At 47.3% G+C, this 22606-nt stretch overlaps 1 protein-coding gene across 6 annotated transcripts in view; it reads right to left on the reverse strand.

The window, feature by feature from the left end:
* Positions 1-22606, reverse strand: part of PEBP4 (phosphatidylethanolamine binding protein 4) — a 225908-nt gene that overhangs the window by 111188 nt on the left and 92114 nt on the right. For 5 of the 6 annotated variants that reach the window (XM_061427003.1, XM_061427004.1, XM_061427008.1 and 2 more), the window contains exon 4: positions 3945-4043. The exons of the other annotated variant lie outside the window; for it this stretch is intronic. In XM_061427003.1, the coding sequence (XP_061282987.1) occupies positions 3945-4043 (99 nt within the window). The remainder of the gene's footprint in view (positions 1-3944; positions 4044-22606) is intronic. 6 annotated transcript variants of the gene reach the window in all.

The following is a 22606-nucleotide window of genomic DNA, read 5'->3' on the forward strand; positions in this document are numbered from 1 at the left end:
CTGAAACCCTAGGACATAGCAAATAATGGCCAATCCATATGCGTTGAATGAACAAAGAGTACCGTGAATGCCTAGTCCTTTCTGATGGACTTCTCTCTAGCTCCTAGTTTTTCTTTAAGGACTGAAGCTTTATCCTACTCTGTCCCAGATCCCACCAGCCTCTCATTGGAGGGGCTGCTGATATTTCACGTATTCCTAAGAAGTGGTTTATATCTTGTTTCAACCTGGACAGACAGTCCAAAAAATTATCTCTCCTGAGGGGCTCCCATGGCCATGGTGCAGCCCACCACCTAATTAGGTCTGAGTCCCACAGGAGGCGCTAGTGGTAAAGAACTTGCCTGCCAATGCAGGAGACATAAGAGACGCAGCCTGGGTCAGGAGGATCCGCTGGAGGAGGGCATGGCAACCCGCTCCAGTGTTCTTGCTAGGCGAATTCCATGGACACAGGAGCTTGGCAAGCTACAGTCCACAGGGTCACAAAGAGTCAGACATGACTGAAGTGACTTGGAACACACTCATGCCCTATTAATGAGGCCAGCCTAGGTGCCACCAAGTTTGCCTCTGTGGTCATTGTGAATCACAGAGCTACTGTCTTTCTGTATCTGCAGTGACTTTTTGGCATGCCTTATTGCTGATGCCACTTGTTACTGAGGGTTATGATAAGACGTAGGGTTTACTTTATGGGGTTCAAGATCCTTATCAGGAGTGTTTTATTTACCAAGACAGCATTCCCTCAGGAAGGTCCCTGGAAGCATCCACTTGTAAAACGTAACCAGAAACAGGGCCCCAGGATGACAAGGGAACCACAGAGATTGTTTCCCATTATACAGGGAGGCCATGGTGACACGCCTTTGGCCACAGTCGAGTTGATGCAAGAGATGTGGGATGGTGGTTTGGAGCTGAGGTACCAGGATTGAAGACCCATCTCTACCACTCATAGCTGAGAGACTGGAATCATTTCCTCTCTGCAGCCTTTGTTTCCCCATCTGTAAAATGGGGACAATGTCTGGTTCACAAAGTGATTGAAAGGATCAATGGAGAAAAACAGTAGTGAAAGTGTTAGTCGCTCAGTCATATCTGACGCTTTTGACCCCATGGACTGTAGTCCAACAGGCTCCTCTGTTCATGGGATTTTCCAGGCAAGAATACCAGAGTGGGTTGGCATTTCCTCCTCCAGGGGATCTTCCTGACCCAGGAACTGAACAAATAGGAAGTTCTAAAAGAGCTTTTCACTTGCAAATTGCTGCACAAATGGGTGATATTAACAAGGACCTGGGCATTCTGACACTGAGCTCTGCAGTCTTCCTTCCAGCTGCTAAACCCCTCCTGGATGCCTGTGGAGTGTGGATGTCCTGTTCCCTCCTGACCCAAGGGGTGCCCAGGAATCTGCATTTTAACAAGCTTGCTAGCTGATCTAAATGTGCTTTAATGTTGGGGACCGACTCAGCTGTAGCGGAACACACAGGAAGTGCTTCTGAGTTTGATCAGCGCCCTCTTTTCTTTTGGCTGAGATCCACGGCCTGAGACCTACCCCAGTCTGGTTTTTATACCAGCTGTGCAGCTGGCGGAACACGGGGGCCGGTGGTCAGGCTGAGTGGACATAACTGGGGAGAGCTGCTGCTTCCTGCTGGACCCTTGCATCTGGGCAAGTGGGTGACAATGCAGCGGAAACCCAAGCTTCCTCCAGCCCGAGAGAGAGGGCTGAGGGCTGTACCCGGGCAGGTGGCCCTGGTAAGTCTATGGCTTAGCGGTCCCGCCGGCCAGCTGCCACCTGCCACCTGTTCTGCTTCTAAGCTGGGCTGTAAGGGCTGAAACCACATTTGCACCACAAGGCTGGTGTGAAAAAACTGTCCTGTCCTGTACTGGGGGAGAGGAGTGGGCAGGAGGAGACTTCAGGCTTGGAAAAGAGGCAACCTCATGACCCTAAGGAGCCTTCTACTCTGAAATGTGGTTTAGTGGATAAAGAACCAACGCAGGAGATGCAGGAGACATGGGTTTGATCCCTGGGTTAGGAAGATACCCTGGAAGAGGACATGGCAACCCACTCCAGTATTCTTGCCTGGAGAATCCCATGGAGAGAGGAGACTGGAGGACTATAGTCCATGGGGTCGCAAAGAGTTGGATACGACTGAACATGCATGCATTATCACATTCTGTTACATTCCAGCTTCTGAAATCGGGCCTCAGAGTTGCCCACAGAACCTTCTTACAGGCAGCCCTATGCGTGGGGCGCAGACTGTAAATATGATGACCAGTGTGATGGTCTTTTCTTGAGAGTTTCACCCCCTCGTGGCTGCTGGGGAGTCCTGAGTACACAAAGCCTCTGCTCTAGTTTGCGGCAGGATCCAGTATCTTTCCCTTTCGTGCTCTCAGCTTCCCTCCCTCCCCTGATGGCAGGAATCTCCCCTTGCTCTTCCCTTTCACAGGTTTATGGTGTTTCCAAGGTTCTTGGAGAGCAGGGTTTGGCCAGGGGAGGGTGTGGGAGCACTGCTTCTGCCCTCCTTCTTCAGCCCTGCTTGTGTTCTGTTCTGGAAGCCACTGTTGCAAGTCTCCCTGGAGGGAGCCACTACCTAGATTGTCACTGGGGCTGCCCCTGAGAACTGGCTGTCCCCCTGAGCATCCTGCGAAGGATCTGTGGTCACTGGGCGGAGGTTGGTTGCCAGGGTAACCCTCCCACCACCTCCCCACTCCAGCGGTTATAAAAGCCCTGCCTTGACCAGGAGAGTCAACAGCTAGTTCAGACAGATACCCCTCCCTCTGCCCCACAGCTCTAGAAGGAAAAATACGAAGTCCCTATATTTGTGGTAAGTGCTGTGTTTTAGAGACTGCTCTTAGTACACGCTCTCATTGGAGGATCATGACAACTCTACAGAAGAGTTAACATGGTTCCCATCTTACGGATAAAGATGAAATGCCGTTGAGGGTCTCCACGACATGGAGGAGATCACTGAGTTGGGAACCAGGCTGGATCCAGACTTAGTCTTTCTAGGTCTGGGTTCCCACCATCTTACGAGGCTGATGCCTTTGCACACGTGATGCAAACGCCATCGGCAGGCTTTCCAGGCAGAAATACATGGATGTCTGATGATAGTGTGGATTTTCCCCTAGTGCATTGCCACGTGCTTGTGAACAAAAGATTCAACAGTCAAGTGAGATGGGAAAATAGATGCATGTTATATAACGCATACTAGGATATTAAAAGCTCTAAAAAGCCCTTCAGTGAGGAATGGGATTAATGCAGTTTAACCCAGAGTCTCCAAAACTTGCCTGGAAATAGAGCCTTTCTGGTTTTGGTTTTTTCATCTAATGCCCCTTTAACAAGCCACCGGATTTGTGTTCCTCAGACCAACTCTGGAAAGGCGGAGCCAAGCACCTTTCTAATTATGGCTGATGACAAAAGGGAAAATAAGGGAAGGTCATTTGTTTCCGTATGAAGAAAAAGAAATGGATCACCAGGCCCCCTCCATGCCCCTTGGCCCGTCAGGAGCAGATCCTGCAGGAGTCCCCTGCCAGGAGGACCACATAGAATCACCTGGTGCCCCCCTAAACCCAGGCCCCTGGCAGTGGTGTGCTGAAGCCATTGCTACAGTTTCAGAAAATTTGCGATTCAGTTATGAAATCACTGTAACTTGAAACTGGTGACAGTGGGAGTCCTTACAATACAGAAAGCAGGAAAACAGTACAAACTGGGGCTCCACCCCTACTTATCCCGAGAACCTGCTTACCTATGTATCACTGATCCGGGGATATTTTCTGAAATTATTAGAAAACGTGTGCAAGGCTGTGACAGCTGGGTGCTGGGGGCGACCTGACACAGAAGTCCTGGCTCAGCAGGGTCCCTGACCCTCCCAAATGAGAGCTGAGAACCCAAGTGAGAGCTGAGAATGACCATCTTTTGGCCCCAGTGCCCGCTGAGTCTGAAAGTGCCTTCTGGCACTGCTTACCTTGATATCTGACACCAGCCAATGTCTCCAGAATCGAGCTTTGGGAGAAGACCTGCTGGGGGCATCGGGGTCCACCATCACCAGGATGTAGGCTGCATCCTGTAACATATTCACCAGAAACAAGTGTAGTGTCGTGGCTAGAATTCGGATGGGAAATCTACAAGGTGCAGACACTCCTTTTACCTCAATTCCAGCCAACAGTGGCTGACCCACCCCTGGAGCTTTCTACTTGATTCAGCCCTATTCTTATGACTTTCCTCTTGTGTCACATGCTGATTCTCAGAGAACTGGTCTATTAGGTAGGCAGCTTAATAGTTTGGCTTTCCCTTTATGAAGAACAATCAATCAAGTAAGCATATTTACCCAGCACCTGGAAGTCCCTAGCATCATGCCAGGAGCTGGGGAAGAAAGAAAGGAAATAGGGCTTCTGTTTTCAAGAAGCTCACACACAGAGTTGGAGCAACCTGTCCATTAATTCAGCAAATACGTGAGCTTAGTATATCCATGTCAGGAGCTGTACCAATCGCAAGGAATGCTCAGATTCATTCATCCCTTCAACAAACATTTTCTAAACACCTGTTATGGGCCAGAAGCTGTTATAGGTACTGGGAGTTCAGCAGAGAACAAGACAGTGTGACCCATACTTTCAGGAAGATTTTACTCTAGGTAAGACACACACACACACACACACACAAACTAAACAACAAAAACCAAGGAAATGCCAACGTGGGATTAGTGCTATGAACAAAATAAAATAGAGTGGGGTTGGAGGGAGTAAGAGCTTCCCTGGTGGCTCAGTGATAAAGAATCCGCCTGCCGATACAGCAGACACGGGTTTGATCCCTGGGTTGGGAAGATCCTCTGGAGAAGGAAATGGCAACTCACTCCAGTATTGTTGCCTGGAAATCCCACAGACAGGGGAACCTGGTGGGCTACGGTCCATAGAGTCAGGAAAGAGTTAGACAAGACTTAGCAACTAAACAACAACAACACGCCCCGCTTTCTCACCTGGGGGCCCTTGTGCAATGCATGCATTGCTTAACCCTGCAAAGAGCTGGACATGACGTGGAGGGAGTAAGCTTTCTAAGAAGGGGAAACAACCTCTAAAAGGCCTTCATGTGACTGATGTGTGACTACTTCATCACATGATGTCACATGAAGCTGATGGAGTGAGGGTTTGAGCAACAGAAAAAGTGCCACGTGGCTAGAGGCAAGCCAGAAGAGTGACGAGGTTGGCGAGATGGATGGGGTTCCGGCTACAGAAGGCTTTGCAGACTTGGGTGAGGCTGGGGTTTTATTCCAAGTGCAATGCAGAACCACTGGAGGGTATTTTTTAGCCAGGACAGTGATATGCTCTGGTTTACACTGTTAAAAGTGGTCTTGATGGCTGGATGGAGAGTGAATGGTTGGCAGGAAGCCAGACAGGAGGCTACTGCAGTGGTAAATGGCAAGATGATGGCTTAGGGACTAGAATGGTAGCAATGGAGACAAAAGCCAGTAGGTGGACTGGGGAAGTATTTTTGGGGAGCATCACTGGGTCTTGCTGGTGGACTGGACAGTAGGGCAGGGAGGAGAGGGTAGGGAAAGAGAAATGGAGGAGGACTTGGGGTTTTGGCTTGGGCAACTGGATGAACAGAGCCATTTAAGGCCACGGAGAAGACTTGCAGAGGAGACTGTTTGAAGGGGGATCCTGAGGGTTCTGTTTTGGACATGTTACGTTTGAAATGCCTCTTGAAGTCAAACAAGTATCTAAGTCAGAGTTAGGAGTTTGGAGGAGAGGTCAGGATGGATATATGAATTTTTAAGTCATTGAATCCCAAGGACTGAAGGTGGCCCTTAAATTCATCGCAGAATAATGAGATGATTCATGGAGAGATTAGACTTGGGGAAGAAAAGAGGTCTCATGAGTGAACTCTAGAACATACTAACACTGAGAGGAGAGGAGGATCTAGCAAAGGAGACTGTAGCCAGGGAGACAAGGAACCACCTGAAATGAAGGTATCATGAAAGCTGACACAGAAAATGTGTCAAGGAGGAGAAATTGATCAAGTATGTTGAATGCTACTGAAAGGCAGAGCAAGACAAGGACACAGATGTGGCAACGTGACTTGACAACATGGAGATCTCTGTTATCTTGGCAAGACCAGTGTCAGTGGAGTAGAAAGGACGATGTTTGATTGGAACAGGTGGTGAAGAGATGGGAGGTGAGGAACTGAAGATAGTTATGAAAGATGATAAAAGGAGAAACTGTAGTGTGAAGGACAGCTAAGATGCAGAGTGGCTGTTACTAAATGGGAAGGAAGAGTCAAGAGATTTATTTCTTTTTAAATTTTTAAAAAGAAGGATGACAGTGAGGCGTGTCTGCAGGCTGACGGAAGTGATCCAGTGGCAAGCGAGGCATAGATGTCAGAGAGAAGAAAGGGGTTTATTGCAAGAGCCAAGACTCTGGGAAGGTGGAAGGGGACAGGATCCAGAGCAAAAGTGTAGGACCTAGACTTTGATCGGTGGATGATACAGGTTTGGATGTTAGGGCATGAGAGATGTGATGAAGAATGAGGAAATTGGATTCTGGTTACTTTTATTTTCTCAGTAAATCAGAGGCAAGATCATCAGTGAAGAGGGATTATAGAAAGTCTGGGAACAGAGAAGCTGTGAAGTAGTCATTTGGGGAGGCGAGAAATTGAGTATACCATAGGTATGTAGTAAGGTTGTGTGTGTGTGTATGTGTGCTGAATCATTTCCACCATGTGTGACTCTTTGGGACCCCATGGATTGTAGCCTGCCAGGCTCCTCTGTCCATGGGGATTCTCCAGGCAAGAATACTGGAGTGGGTTGCCATGCCTTCCTCCAGGGGATCTTCCTGACCGAGGGATCAAACCCACGTCTCTTTACATCTCCTGCATTGGCAGGTGGCTTCTTTACCGTTAGCACCACCTGGGAAGCCTTCAGTCTACACGAGGTATCTAAAACAGTCAAGCTCATAGAAGCAGAAAGCAGAAAGGTGGTGGCCAGGGGCAGAGGGAAGAGGGAAATGGGGGGTTGCTGTTCAATAGGTGCAAAGTATGAATTGCATGAGATGAATAAGTGCTAGAGATCCATTGTACAAGTCTGTGCCTGTGGTTGATGACACTGTATTGTACACTTCAAAATCTGTTCAGAGGGTAGATCTCATGTTCTTACCACACATAAAAAAAGATAAAACTTAAAATTAAAACAGAAAGGGAATTCCCTGGAGGTCCAGGGGTTAAGACTTGGCACTTTCCCTGCCAGGGGCTACAGTTTGATCCCTTGTCAGGGAACAAAGATCCCACAAGCTGAGATATAAAATAGAAAGTAATCCCACTTGAAGAAAGCAGGATGGAATCAACACCCCTATGAAGCATTCTGCAAATCCCAGATCTGGACAATACGTCCTGCTGGCGAGGCTGTGAGGAAGCTTCCTACATTGCCATGGGAATGCAAAAACGAGGCCAATTTATCCTTTGACCCAGCAACCCCATTTCTGTAATATTTTCCCCAAAAGATAGCTTGCACATTTATGAAGTGACTTTTGTAGAAGGTATTCATTGCAGCCGTGTTTATAATAGCAAAAGTTGGAAATGATACAGGCATCCATCAGCTGGGGACTGGTTAATAAACACTGATACACACTCACAACGGAACACTTTATAGCTGGGAAAAAAAATGAAGATCTCTCAGATTTGATCTGAAAGACTCTCTAAGATAAATGAGTGAAAAAAGCAAGGTGCAGAACAGTTTAATCTAGCACCTTACTTTTACATAAGAAAGAAAAAATAAACTATTTCTTCACATTGGTTTGTATTTGCATAAACAAACTCTGGAAAGATACTTAAAAAAAAAAAGATGTGGGTGGTGGTGGGATATGGGTAGATGGAACAGAGGTAGGATGGAAATCTCTCTTATGTGCCTATTCTTTCATTTCGATTTTTCAGCCATGTGAATGTATTACCTGCTAAAAATAAACTGAAAAGATAAAATCAAATGAAATGTATAGTAATCACATAGCATTATCTTAGAGATGTTAGTTCTCATCTCCCTCTATCTGGCTGGGAGGTAAAGAGGTATGGCTCTGTCTTTACGGTAGGGAGAGCCCAGGGAATCCCCACTGCATATTTGGAGGTCAGTTAGGTGCAGGGCAGACCAACGTCCTGGGCTTTGAAGAGAGACACCTGAAGCCTTGTCAACAGATCACATGCTTTGGCATGATCATGACAACACAGGAGGAGCATTAGATCTGTGCTTGTCCAAGTGAGGTTTTTACACAGCTGTATTGAAGTATAATTTTCCTAACACAAACTTCACCCCTTTAAAGTACACATTTCAACAGTTTTTAGTAAATTAATAGAGTGGTGCAATCATCACTAAATTTAGAACATTTTCATCACCCCCCAAACAATCCTGGTGTCATTTGCAATCACTACTTGTTTCTGCCTCTATCTTCAGCCAACTTCCAATCCATTTCCTGTCCCTATAATCTCCTTTTTGCCTTTCTTGGACATTTTGGATAAGTGGACTCATAGAACATGTGGTCTTTTGTGCCTGGCTTATTTCACTCAGCATAACATTTTTGCATGTAGCATATACCAACAGGTTATCCCTTTTAATTGCCAAAGAGTATTCCATTGAGTGGGTATTGGTGTGCATTTTGTTTATCCACTTTGTGGACATCTGGGTTGTTTCTACTTTGGGACTATTATGAATCAAGCTGATATGAACATTTGCTGCAGGTCTTTGTGTGGTATTTGTTTTCAGCTCTCTTGGGAAAATACCTACAGTGGAATCGCTAGGACATATGGTAAATTTATGCTTAATATTAAAAAAAAAATGCCAAACTGTTTTCCGAAGTGGTCTCACCATTTTGCAATTCCACCAGGAGTGTATAAAGGTTCCAATTTCTCCACATCCTCACCAACACTTGTTATCATCCGTCTGTCTGATTATAGCCATTCTAGCAAGTGTAAAGCAGCATCGCATTGAGTTTTTTGTTTATATTTTCCTAATGACAGTGTGTTAGTTGCACAGTCATGTCCGACTTTGAAACTCCATAGACTATATCCTGTCAGGTTCCTCTGTCCGTGGGATTCTCCAGGCAAGAATACAGAAGTGGGTAATCATGTCCTTCTCCAGGGGATATTCCCGACCCAGGGATCAAACATGGGTCTCCTGAATCAAAGTCAGATTCTTTACCTGACAAGTGACGTTGAGCATCTTTTCATGTCTTACTTGACTATCTGTAAGTCTTCTTTGGTGAAATGACTGTATAAATCTTTTGTCCCTTTAAAATGTATCTTCTTATTGTTCTAGAAGGAATTTTAGTAGTTGTATCCCAATCGAGAGTTATGGGAAATGTGAGTGGTGGGGAGAATGGAAAGGAAGGAAAGAAGGTGGCCAGGACTGGATTTGCCTCATCCTTGAACCATTGGTGTCTGCCCTCAACCATCATCTGTACTTGGGGCTGTCTTCTTCCTGTGACTCACCATGACTCTGATTATTCCAGTAGGGAAATATCAACCACAGGGATAGCCACGAACTCAGGCGAGCAGACAGCACCCTTGGACACTCCACGCCCAGGCTCTCGGGCCCCTGCTCCACTGGCCTCCTTCAGGGAACCTGTTGAGCCCAAATTTCCCTGCCTGCCATCCAGATCTTTTCAAAGACCTCCCCCTCCCCACTATCTCCTTCCCAGCCCTTGGTCCTCACCACACCATCATGTTCCAGATGCTCTTTCTCTTTCTTGGAGTCAAGAAAAAGAGTTCTTCTGTTCTTTCTCCACCTCCAAACCCTTCCACGCTGCCCTCTGGAAATGCTGCTAAATAACAAGCCACGTCATCCTCTGTCTCTCCGTAAATTGCTCTACTTTCTTGCCTTTGCCTGCCTTTCCCCTCAGGGCCTCTTCCCCTTAGCGCCCTCCGGTGTTGGCATGTGTTCTCTCATGCCCCTTAAACCCCAGGAGTTGTCCTTGCTCCTTGTTGCCACATCTGTGTCCCCACAAGACTTGGAGAAGGGAATGGCAACCCACTCCAGTATTCTTGCCTGGAGAATCCCATGGACAGAGGTGCCTGGTGGGCTACAGTCCATGGGGTTGCAAACAGTCAGACATGACTAATGGACTAACACTTCACTTCCCCACAAGACTAAGACCTTCTTGAGTGTGTGGATTGTGTCTGTTTCTGCTTACCTCTATACCTGCATAGATTACAGGGTCCTGCACGTAGAAGACACTCAATAAATATCTTTGAATGAGTAACTGAAATAATGATTGCACTTGGCCCAAGGGGTTCAGCTGTTCACCCATTCATTCATTCATTCATTCCACAAGCACTGACTAAGCCCTTATCATGCATTAAGCACCATGAGAGGGGCTGCTGAGGGTAAGAAATGAGATAGACGTGGCCACTACCTTTGAGGAGACAGTAGCCTAGTGGGGACCTAGATACACATGCAAAGAATCTGAGCACCCTTGGGACTCAGCAGGCACACTGCTGGGCCCGCAGAAGCAAACTTGAGGAGGTTATCAACTCTGCCATGCGGTGACTGAATAAAGCCTCACAGAGAATGGCACCTCTGAGCTGGCTCCTGAGGAATGGAAGTCTGCCCAGGATGGAAGGCCATACCAGGCAAAGGAAGCAGCATGTACAAAGCCATGGAGACATGAAAGGCAATAGCAAGTCGTTCTGTGTCTGAGCACGGAGTCCCCAAGGCTGAGGGACAGAGAACTAGCGGGGCAATGGAGGGGGCCAGAGGGGGTTGACAGTGCAGATGGGCCAGGTCCTATATGCCAAGGAGGCTTGTGAATGGGGGTGTGGGGTGACTTAGAGACAGGTGGTGGGGTGAGGGGTGGACCCTAGGGGGTACAGCAACATCCAATGAGGGCTGATTAGGCTGATTCATGTGAGGGATGGGACACAGAATGGCACAAGAGTGGTCATTCCCAGAGGCAGGCCAGCGTGCCATACCTTCTGGAATTCAGAGATGCCCAGGCTGAGGGGCCTTCCTGATGGGCAGGCGTGCTCTGGGGTCTCTGAGGACCCCTCTTTCCACCTTGCCATTTGAAGAATCTGTGTGTGCCTGCCTTTCCCAGAGAGGAGAATTAGAAAGTATTCTTTGGACAGAATACGATAGGATTTCAGTAAACAGTCCTGAGTCCTAGAAGTGCCATGAAGGTGGAGCTGATATTAATCACATCTTTTATTTTCTGATGGTTTGACCTCTGGCACCTTGCTGTCCCTGGAGAGGCTGTTGGTTCCCAGAGACAGTACACTCATAACTGAGAGCAGGCTCTTCAAGTGCAAATCTACTAATTCAGAGCCTACATCCTCCCCTTTATCGGGCCGAGCCACTATCCTTCAGGCCTACTCATCTGGGGGTCAGCTTCCAGACAATCAGGGTCAGCTCCTCTGCTTCAGGGTCGGCCGGAATTATCCAAACCAGCCAATCCCGAGCGTGTCTACCCTGCGTGTCTACCTCCCTCGTCAATTTTTTTTTGCCACAAAAATCACTATAAGCATTCTCATCCATGCTTTCTCCTTGTTCCCTCTGCCTCCTGATGGACCTTAGGGCTTCCCCATGTGGCCCTGTGTGGTGTGCCGTGACTCCCGTCTTTAGGGATCTGTGAGTATAATCTGCTCCCTTCATGACCACTGTTTCCATCTGCATATCTTATCTTAGCCAATGAAAACAAATCCCAGGGGACTTCCCTGGTGGTCCAGTGGCTAAGACTCTGCACTGCCAGCACTGGGATTCAATCCCTGCTTGGGGAACTGGATCCCACATGCCACAACTAAGATCCTGCATGCTGTAACCAAAATAAATAAATCTTGAATGCCTTAACGAAGGTCAAAGGTCCCACGTGCTGCAGCTAAGATCTGGGGCAGCCAAATGAATAAATATATATATTAAAAAAATATTCCATAAGCTGCAGCTAAAGATTCTGCATACCACAACTAAGACCTGGCACAGCCAAATAAATAAATTAATATTGAACAAACAAACCGACAAACCCCAGGTACATTTTAGAGTGGGGCCCTTGACTTCTTGTGACTCAGATATCCACCAAGCCCATTTGAAGACTATAGGAAACTGGGGAGTAGCTAGCATTGCATTTTTTCTCATTTTCTCATATGATTATGTCTGTGGCTTTGGGCTTCCCTGGTGGCTCTGATGGTAAAAAATCCACCTGCCATGCAGGAGACCTGGGTTCTATCCCTGGGTTGGGAAGATCCCCTGCAGTAGGAAACGGCTATATTCCAGTCTTCTGGCCTGGAGAATTCCATGGACTATTCCATGGGGTTGCAAAGAGTTGGACACAACTGAGCGACTTTCATTCATTATGTCTGTGGCTTGTGGCCTACAGCCCTCACTTGTCCTAGAATGAAGGACTGAGCTGATCTGTTAAGGTTAAGGGTTCACAGTCAAGTTGAATGGAGAGCCATCCTCTCCAAAGCAGTACTCCTTACCCCTGCCTGAATATCAGAATCAGAATATCAGATTTTCCAAACTGCCAAGGTGGAGAGGCCCCGGCATTAGCGTCGATGTGGAAATTTCCCAGGTGACACTGATGTAGAGTTAGAGGTGAGAACCACAGCCCTGAAAACTGGTTCCCCCAAGTCCTTGACCAAATCAGTCACTGACTGAAAAAAACCCAGATTTCCCTCCTTCTTCTTAGTGTACACTCAAGGAAGACCATGTGCCCTCTCTATACAGAGGGCGGGCTTCCCCTGATCCTGGCCGGGGTCCCTGGTGCCTGGGGCCCTGCAGATTGAGGGGCTGGAGCGCCGAATCTAGAAGCTGAAGTCACAAACACGAGTCTCCTACTATTCATTATGAGGTTGGTTGGAGTACAAATTTAGCCTATGGTGGGTTGGTTGTGTTTGAACCTCCTCCACACAGTTCTGTATGGGAAATCTAGTTAAGAGCCTTCTTCCTGGGGGAGGTTGAGTGTAACAGCTGTTCCTCACCAGGACTGATGGGCTCACCAGGATGCAGGCCGGGAGTTGCCCTTGAGCCTAAAGCCTTTCATCCCTGAGGACTAACTCACATTTCAGGCTGGCATCCAGAAGAACAACATTTCTGTCCAGAGGTGCTGACAAAGACACTTCCCTGACTGTGTGGACAGAGGCTCATGCCCCTGGGAGCTGGGGTTCATGCCATGATTTGACATATTTGGGAGGAGGTGTCGTGTAGTCACTGTGGATCAGCTGTCCTTCTTCCTTGCCCCCTCTACTACAGAGGCTGGAAAGCTGTGATACTGGATCCCTTAGCTTCTTCTGCACCAAGGGAGCATGTTCTGGCCAGGAAGAGGTAGAAGAAAGTCCCTGGAAAGGGATCTCTTCTGGAAAAAAAGGCAAAGACTTACTAAGAGAAGACCCTCATTGCCTTTTCCCCTTTCCCCCTTTCCTTCTTCCTGCCTGAAATGTAGATGTGATGTTGGATGTGCAGCAGCTATTCTGTGGCCAAGAGAGGACAAACATGAGGTTACTTCAACCTATAGGCTCAAGATGGCAAAGCAGAGAGACAGAAAGAACTTGGGTCCCTGAGCTGCTGAATCAGCCCACGATTGCCAATCCCTAGACTTCTTGTTGCACAAAACAAATAAACCCTGTAAGTTCATATGGTACGGGTTTGTCTTCCTTGTACCTAAACACATTCCTACCTGACATGCACATCAGTTGTTGGTGCTGGTTTTGGTAACTGAGTGTCAGAGGCTGAATTTCAGAGAGGCATCCTGATGTCGTGAAAAGATTACTCAAGTAAATGATAGAGGACAAAGACTGTAGCCCCAGTTGTTGCTTGTACATGCTGTACATTTGGAGGTAAGTCATTTATGCACACCAAGGTGCGGTTTATGGATCTGCAAAATGGCGATAATATGTGTCCCACACCACAGGGTTATTCTAAAAATAAAATGAGTTAAAGGTGTGAAAGTATTTTTAAGACCGTGAAGCAATGTCCATGGGTCAAGTTTTGTTATTGTGAACAAATGCTCTCAGAGTTTGTTCTCAATGGTCCCTGGAGTGGCAGTTACCTTCACAGCCAGAAGACTGCTTCCTCAAGGCCTGTCTCCAACTGTCTGGAGACAGAGAGGCTGAGCTCTCCACATATCTAGCTCTGGACGGGGACGCTAGTGCATATAGAGACAACTGTTCCTTCTAACTCTCCCTCTTTTTGTGTTCCCAAAGGGACTAAGTTTGCCTGGGAGTGGGACAGATTACAGAACCCTGGAATGCAGCAGGAAATGGGCCAAGTTTCCTTAAGCAAATCTAGCCAGCAAACATCTAACAACTCCATGGCGCTCCCAGCAGTGGGTGTCCCTCACTCCCTGAGTTGGGGGGATGCGACTCATTCAAGTACAGCTCAGATTGTTAGAAAGGGCTACGTCTCATGGAGCCAAAAGCTGCCCTTAAAACTCACAGCTATTCTTTCTGGCATAAAATGAGTCCTGTCTTTCTTGTACATGGCCGCCCTTCAGACATTTGAAGCAAGGATCACAGTCTCACAGTGACCTTTTGTTCAGGCTGAAGGGCCCTGTTTCCTCAGCTACTTGGGGCTGCACCCCACACTGAGTCTACAGAGATGCCCTTGGATGGTTCACAAAACACCACGAGAGACAGACATGTAAACAACTACAGTACACCATGACAGGCTGGGATACACACTTAAACAAAGGGCTCTGGGAACACAGAACAGGGAACCAAGCATGTCGAGGCCCAGTAGGGTGGTAGTGAGAAGGTCAGTCTTCACAGAGAAGGCGGCAGTCAGTGAGGGAAAAGAAAGGATGATTTAAGCAGCCGAATGTGGAGATGGGAGGTGGCGGGTGATACGGGTCCAGGTAGCTCAGATGGTAAAGAGTCTGCCTGCAATGCGGGAGACCTGGGTTTGATCCCTGGGTCAGGAAGATCCCTTGGAGAAGGAAATGGCAATCCACTCCAGTACTCTTGCCTGGAAAATTCTGTGGATGAAGGAGCCTGGTGGGCTACAGTTCATGGGGCCACAAAGAGTTGGACATGACTGAGTGACTTCACTTTCTTTCATTTAAGACCATGGGCTTCCCAGGGGGCACTAGCAGGAAAGAACCTGCCTGCCAATGCTAGAGATGTAAGAGACACCGGTTCAATCCCTGAGTAGGGAAGATGCCCTGGAGGAGGGCCTGGCAACTCATTCTAGTAGTCTTTCTTGGAGAATCCCATGGACAGAGGAGCCTGGTGGGCTACAGTCCATAGGGTCACCAAGAGTCAGACATGACTGAAATGGCTTAGCATGCATGCCGATAGTTAAGGCCATAATTTGCTGTGGCCAGAGTCACATGACTAGGAACAAGGAGCCACTGGAGGGAACATCTGCTAAATAGAAATTATTATTCTGAGTCTACAGATGGGAAAATGAAGTTCAGAAGGATTAAGCCCATCTGTCTGAGGAAATATGTTTTAGCCATGTGAATTCTACTCATGGCTGTGTGGCCTTGGGCAGGTTGCCTAAACTCTCTGGGCTTCAGATTTATTATCTCTAAAAGAGAGATCACAATAATCACAGTGATTTTCTCTTGAATTTCTATGCACATTAAGTGAGTTAAATGGCCCCGAATAGCACCTGGCACAAATTAAGCGACCAATAAATGCCAGCCATTGTGAGCCATGGAATGGTTTCTCTGGGATTTAAAACCATCTCCCTCACCTCCCAGTTCTACCCTCTTTTCCCTGTACAGAAGGGCAGGCACAGGTCTGGAGGAAGAGGGACAGATTTGATGTTGACTTTTATTCATAACAATATGGTATTTGTTTGATGTTGCAAATTCCTCTGCACCTAGGTCTCTGGATCGCTTGTGTAATTTAAAATATACATACTACAAAGATGTGCTTGTTGGCAACGTGTTCCGGCATCTCTGAATCAAGTGCCTTCTGCCACTGTGCTGCCCAGTCCTCTGGGGACGCAGTCCTTCCACAGCATCTGCCCGCGTAAGATGGCTGGGGGAGGGGAGGCGCCTGGGATCCTGGCGCTGTGCGAGGGGTGAGTTCAAATCCTGGCCAGTTCGCTGTGCTCTACCCATTGACCAAAGCCCCCACTGTGGCCCACTGCCACTTTTCTGTCTTTGTAAAGCTGAGGGACTTATTTAAATTTCAAAGCCTCACACGCAGCGAAGCAGGAACAGAGATCCCTGCCTGTTGAGTGATGAATTGAGATATTATCTGAGCTGCCTGGGAGGGAGGGTGGGAGGGAGAGAAGGGAACTGAAGGGAGGGAATGAGAAGGAGGGCTCATAAGCAATACCGAGCAGGTGGCTCGTTTCTTCAATCAAACTGGTTCCCGGACGACCATATTCATCTCCAAAGCCACATTCACCTCCATCCTGCTCACCAGTTCCTCCTCTGACTTGCCTGTTTCTCTATGAATGGCCCTGACATTTTGTCAGCCACCAAATGAAAAAGATGAATCATCTTTTGCCTCTTCCCTCTCCGATCGTGCCCCATTCTTTCTGATTTCTAAGCTTAGGTTCTCTCTAGAACCCAGGCTCACTTTTCCTCCTTCTCTCTGATACCTTCGGGTAAGGTCTGAACTAGCTTTTTTTTTTTTTTTTCTCAAAGGTTCATTGAGGCAAGGATTTGATTGATTGATTGAGTTTTTGGCCACCCCAGCCATGTGGGATCCTAGTTGCCTGACCAGGGATCGAACCCACGCCCCCTGCACTTGAAGTACGGAGTCACTTGGCCACTAGGGAAGTCCCTGAAACTAGCTCTTGCCTCTACTATTTCAATAGTCTCTTAACTGGCCCTCTTCTCTCTCTGTCTCCCTTCCTACTCATGCGCTGCTGGCTTGTACTAGAGTAAGCCAGCGCTGACTTGGTAGACCAGTTCTTTGGAAAACAAACAAACAGCCAAACAAAAACAAGCCCTGGCTTGCGGCTCTTGCCCATTTCCATGGTAAATATTCACACCATGGCCCATCCAAGCTGCCAAAATGAGACTGGCAAGAGGAGCACAGAGTTGGCTCTGGCCAGCACACATCTGTCTAAAGAACAGCTTGCCATGGACTTATGACTTCAAGACAAACTCCCCACCCTGGCATCAGACCTTTGATTGCTTGCTGTCAGTCATCCTGCCCAGCTGATCCCACCATGGCCAGACACGGGTATAAAAACGGCATATTCCCCATCTCCCCTGTGATTCCCCTTCCCTACTTTTGCACCTTTATCTGTACTGCTCTCTCTCTTGTTTAGTTGCTCAGTCGTGTCAAATTCTTTTGCAGTCCCATGGACTGTAGCCCGCCAGGCTCCTCTGTCCATGGAATTCTCCAGGCAAGAATACTGGAGTGGGGTTGCCATTTGCTTCTCCAGGGCATCTTCCTGACCCAGGGATTGAATGGCGTCTCTTGCTTGACAGGCAAATTCTTTGCCACCAGTCTCTCTGCTCATTGGAAAATCCTTTCCTTTCTTTAAGACATACCTCAAATACTACCTAACTCCTCTGTGAAGACTTCTGAACCTCTTGAACCAGAGATGATGTCCTTCCTATTTGAACCCTGAGAACATATTTTGTTTGTACCTTAGAGGGGTGCTTGTCAACATCTGTTATGTATCTAGTTATACTCAGGCAGAAATCTCTTGGTCTTTCTTATTAGAGTATGATTTTCTTTTTCTTGTTTTAAAAATAATTATCTATTTTTATTTTTGGCTGCCTCAGGTCTTAGTTGCAGCATGTGGGCTTAGTTGCCCAGAGACATGTGGGGTCTTAGTTCCCTGACCAGGTATTGAAGGCGCATCCCCTTGGCAGACTCTTAAGGCAGATTCTTAACCACTGGATCACCAGGGAAGTCCCTCAGAGCGTGATTTTTTTGAAGGTGGGGACTATGATTTCTTTGTCGTTCCTGAAGCACCCGGCATATGTTTTTGCACATATAGGAGGTGCTTAAGAAATATTGGTTGAAGCAAATTGACCCATTTCCTCTGTCAGGATAAGACATTGGCTTATTTTCCATGTTCTAGAAGGGGGAGGAGGTTTCTGGCCCAGAGATGGACAAGCCCTTTGTACTCCTGGCCCTGATGCTGTATCGCTTGCCCTTTGTCTTTCAGGCCTCTGCCTGGGGGAGCCAGGCCTCCCACTCACCCACTCCCCCTAGGAAGTCAAGATCAGCTCAGCTGGGCTTAATGTTCCCATCCAAGAGACTGAAGTAAAGGGCTGGTTAGATTGGCTCATGGGTGAGACCAGAGAGTTCAGCGTTTGCCTGAAAGCTGGGCCTGGACCTCGGCTGACCCAGGAAGCCTGGGCAGTTGAAGCTAAGCGGAGCCAATTGTGCTCCACCTAGTGCGGAGCCGGGGCTTGGCCTCCCTTGCTCTTGGCCAGAGCCTCTGCTGTCGCCAAAGCCCCTGGTGTGAAGGAATTCGAGTTCTAACTTTAGGTGGCTACGTGGCTGATGGCTGTGTTTGTGAATATCTCATTCCTACTTTGGTGGCCCAGCTGGTGGGAACAGAACGGGTAGTCATGGGACTGTCATCGTGTGCTGTCCAGGTTAACATGTAGCATTTCTATTACTATTAACAGACTTTCTGCTCCTCACTCCATCTGTTCTCTGAAATAATTGCAGTTGTACAGACCATGCCTTCGCTACAGGCAAGCTCTGGGGAAGAGGATAGTGCTTTTATGAGGGAAAAAAAAAGTGTTAAAAAATAACAGCAAACATGAAAAGAGAAGTGGGAATGAACGGACAGCAGGTTTCCAATTTCTTGCGGATTCCGGCCTGCAAAGGTGGCGTTTTCACACTTGCTCTGGGTGACCGAGCCCAGATTGGGGTGAGTGGCTGGGCTGATGGCTCAGGCTTTGGGAGGTGCTGTGGTTTCACCAGAGATTTGGCCCCCGTTGAGGTGGTGGCCCCTTGGACAGGCGACCCAATGAGGGGATGCTAGGGAGGGGTGGGGCCCCTAGGAACCTGCAGCTGAGGCATTTTGATGGTGCAAGGGCGCTGGAAGGTATCAAGGCCCGGAGGAAAAAGGCTGGAGTGGAGAAGGGCGGGTGGGGAGGTGGAGGTTTTGAGCCAAATGGCTGGTTCTTTCTGGGCCTTGGTTACTCCATGTACAAAATGGAAGGGATGATCTTAATGACCTCCTTCCTTGAAGGGCTGGATTATACAAAATGTCAACAATTCTTCTGAAAGAGGGTTTAACTACAAAGGACAATTAAGACGTGGTATATGGAATATAATAACTATTGGGTTGGCCAAAAAGTTCATTCGGGTGAACAGCAGAGGGACTCAACACACATGTATCCATTCTCCCCCAAATGCCCCTCCCATCCAGGCTGCCACATAACATTGAACAGAGTTTCATTTGCTATACGATAGGTCTTTGTTGGTTATCCATTTTGAATATAGCAGTGTGTATATGACCTTCCCAAACTCCCTAACCATCCCTTCCCCTCATCCTTCCCCTGGCAACCATAAATTCATTCTCTAAGTCTGTGGGTCTCTTTCTGCTTTGTAAACAAGTTTATTTATATCATTTCTTTTTACATTCTACCCATTGTTAATCGGCTATTCCCCAATACAAAATAAAAAAAAGTTTGCAGGTTTATTTTTTTTTAAAGTTCATTCAGGGTAAGGTTGTTATTGAAAACCCGAACAAACCTTTTGGCCAACCCAATAATAAAAGCGCAAATGCACTACCTGTGGATCCGAAGCACTCTGATTTGGAAGGTTGTGTGTGGGGTTTTCATCTTTCCACGGGGTACAGAACGAGGCACGTCTATGAGGACAACGACCGGCTGGGTCTTTGTTCCTGAGTCTGTCTTCTCACTACCCAGCTCATCCATGTGGGGGCCCATCACATTCTGTGAAACTGAAAATGGTGCTCTGACCCCCTAGACTACGCCCCCGTTGGAATGGCCAAGAAGAAGGCACTGCTGAGCTTTTGAAAGAGTGAACTGGGTGGTGAAAGGAGAGAGTGAATGAAGGGAATACAGCCATGTGATTTCTAAGTCTTCTTACAATTCTAAGAAGTATTTTCATTGAAAAGAAACCCAGGGAATGTGACTGGTCAGCTGCAAGTAAGACATGAATTGGGGAAAAGAATTTTTTTTCGCTGGATTCTATACTCCAAATCCATAAAATGATTTTTTTTTTTTAATTGTGGAAAGGCTTTAGGTGGAGATTCAGAGGGAGCATCTTCTGACGATGATGCTAGTCTAAAATATTTTTCAGGTACTGAATAGATTTGAACTTTCTTTCTCACTTCATATCACCCTCAGAATGGATCAGCATATTCTAGATCTACTTTAAAACTAGACCCAGTGAGTCAAAGAGATTGTTGGGCCTTTATTTAAGATTTTTCAAAATACATGCAGGTATACTCAGTTGTGTGCGACTCTTTGCAATCCAGTGACCTACAATCCACCAGACTCCTCTGTCCATGGCATTTCTCAGGCAAGAATACTGGAGTGGGTTGCCATTTCCTTCTCCAGGGGATCTTCCCAACCCAGAGATTGAGCCCAAGTCTCCTGCTTTGGCAGGCAGATTCTTTACCATCTGAGCCACCAGGTAAGTCCCAAGGTGTGGATGAAATGTGGCCTCATATGCTGGGGAAGGGGATGTCCTCAAAGTAGCTAGTTCTCTTAATATAAGAGAATATTAAGAAAATGGGAAGGGAAGAGTTTTGAGCTATTTCTGCCACAGACTTGTTTGGAAAGAATGTGAATCAGTTCCTCGAGGGAGGAGTAAGTGTGCATGGTAAGTCACCTCACTCGTGTCCGACGCTTTGCAACCCCATGGACTGTAGCCCACGAGGCTCCTCTGTCCATGGTATTCTTCAGGCGAGAATACTGGAATGGGTTTCCATGCCCTCCTCCAGGGATCTTCTCGACCCAGGGATCAAACCAGTGTCTCTTGCATCTCCTGCATTGGCTGGTGGGTTCTTTACCACTAGCGCCACTTAGATACACTATATTAGTTTTTGGTGTGCTTGTTTCCCACCATCATCTTACAAACCCCTCCAGGCTGGGGACTGGCAGTTGGCTCCTACTGTCCTTTACATACATGAGATGTGCAGTAATGTGCATGCAGAATACATGAACGAAATATGTGACTAGTGGTTCCAACAGCAAAGAAATTTACCAACTAAATGCCTTTCCAGCAAAAGTAAACCCTGGATGAACAAACTGATATAACTGGTAATAAAAGATTATCAAACAAATTATAGCACTGAAGCCCTACCATTCCAAATCCACAGCCAACATACGGAGTTAGTACTCTTATTCTTGTTTAAAGATGAGAAAACTGAGGCTTAGGGAAATGGCGTAACTTGCCCAAGGACACGTTATGAGTAAGTGACAAAGGCAAAAACCAAACCCTGTATGATTCCAAAGCTGGGGCTCTAAAGCTTTCTGTTCTACTGCCCTTTGAGGGAAAGAAATGGGATTTCTATAAAGTGCAATCATGCCTCTTTAGTCTGTTACAGTTCTTTGAGGGGGCACAAAAATTAGTGGGAAGGAAAATTGTATTTAGTCTTTCAAAAGCTTTTGACAAGGTTGCTTTCAAAATCAAAAACCTTTGGTGCCAAATATTTTGTCATTGATAGGGAGCAGCTTAGAGACAGCCACAAACAAAGCCATGAAACGATCTCTTTCTCCATTCACATTCATGTCTCAATTAAATTCTTTGGGGGCTCAATTCTAGGCCTTGTATTCTACACATTTACATGACTTGTATGGGAGAGGAAGTGTGCAATAAAACTCTCAGGCCATCAGATGATCAGGAAATCCTTGGGCAGCTGGAAATGCCACCGGATGGGGACAAATCCAGGCTGACTATGGGAGGCTGTGCGAGGACAGAAATATGGGCACATGCGTTCCTGGGAAGGTCCAGTCTAGGCTGAGGCCTGGGCAGAAAAAATCCTGGGTACTTCTGAAAGGACAGCTCAGAAAAGGATATTGTACTTGCTACAGATTGGTCCCTAGAGACCTGCTGTGACCCAGAACAACAACAAACGCTACACTAAGTCACTTCAGTCGTGTCCGACTCTGTGCGACCCCATAGACAGCAGCCCACCAGGCTCCCCTGTCCCTGGGATTCTCCAGGCAAGAACACTGGAGTGGGTTGCCATTTCCTTCTCCAATGCATGAAAGTGAAAAGTGAAAGTGAAGTCGCTCAGTCGTGTCCGACTCTTAGCGACCCCATGGATTGTAGCCTAACAGGCTCCTCCGTCCATGGGATTTTCCAGGCAAGAGTACTGGAGTGAGGTGCCATTGCCTTCTCCGGAACAACAACAAAGGTCAGGCTTAACTAGAAGGTGTGAGGCATGCCTGCACAATCGTGTCCGACTCTTTGTCAGGCCATGGACTGTAGCCCGCCAGGCTCCTCTGTCCATGGGAATTTTCCAGGCAAGAAAACTGGGGTGGGTTGCTATTTCCTACTCCAGGGGTCTTGGAAATGTGCATAAATTAGCGTTGTGCTTTGGGGCAGAGCCATCATATACCCGCGTGGGGGCGCTGTCCTCAGTTTTGAGTGCTGCAGAAAGGGGCCACCATAATGGTCCAATACAAGGCACGAGAGACAGAGAGGCCAGGGGAGGGCGGGAGAAGAAACAAGCAAAGTGTTTCAAATGACTAAGGCTACACATGTCCAAACACAGTCTTGGTCACCAAATCCTAGAAGGCGGAACTAGGC

Source organism: Bos javanicus, chromosome 8 (assembly GCF_032452875.1).
Source record: "Bos javanicus breed banteng chromosome 8, ARS-OSU_banteng_1.0, whole genome shotgun sequence".
Classification (NCBI taxonomy): domain Eukaryota; kingdom Metazoa; phylum Chordata; class Mammalia; order Artiodactyla; family Bovidae; genus Bos; species Bos javanicus.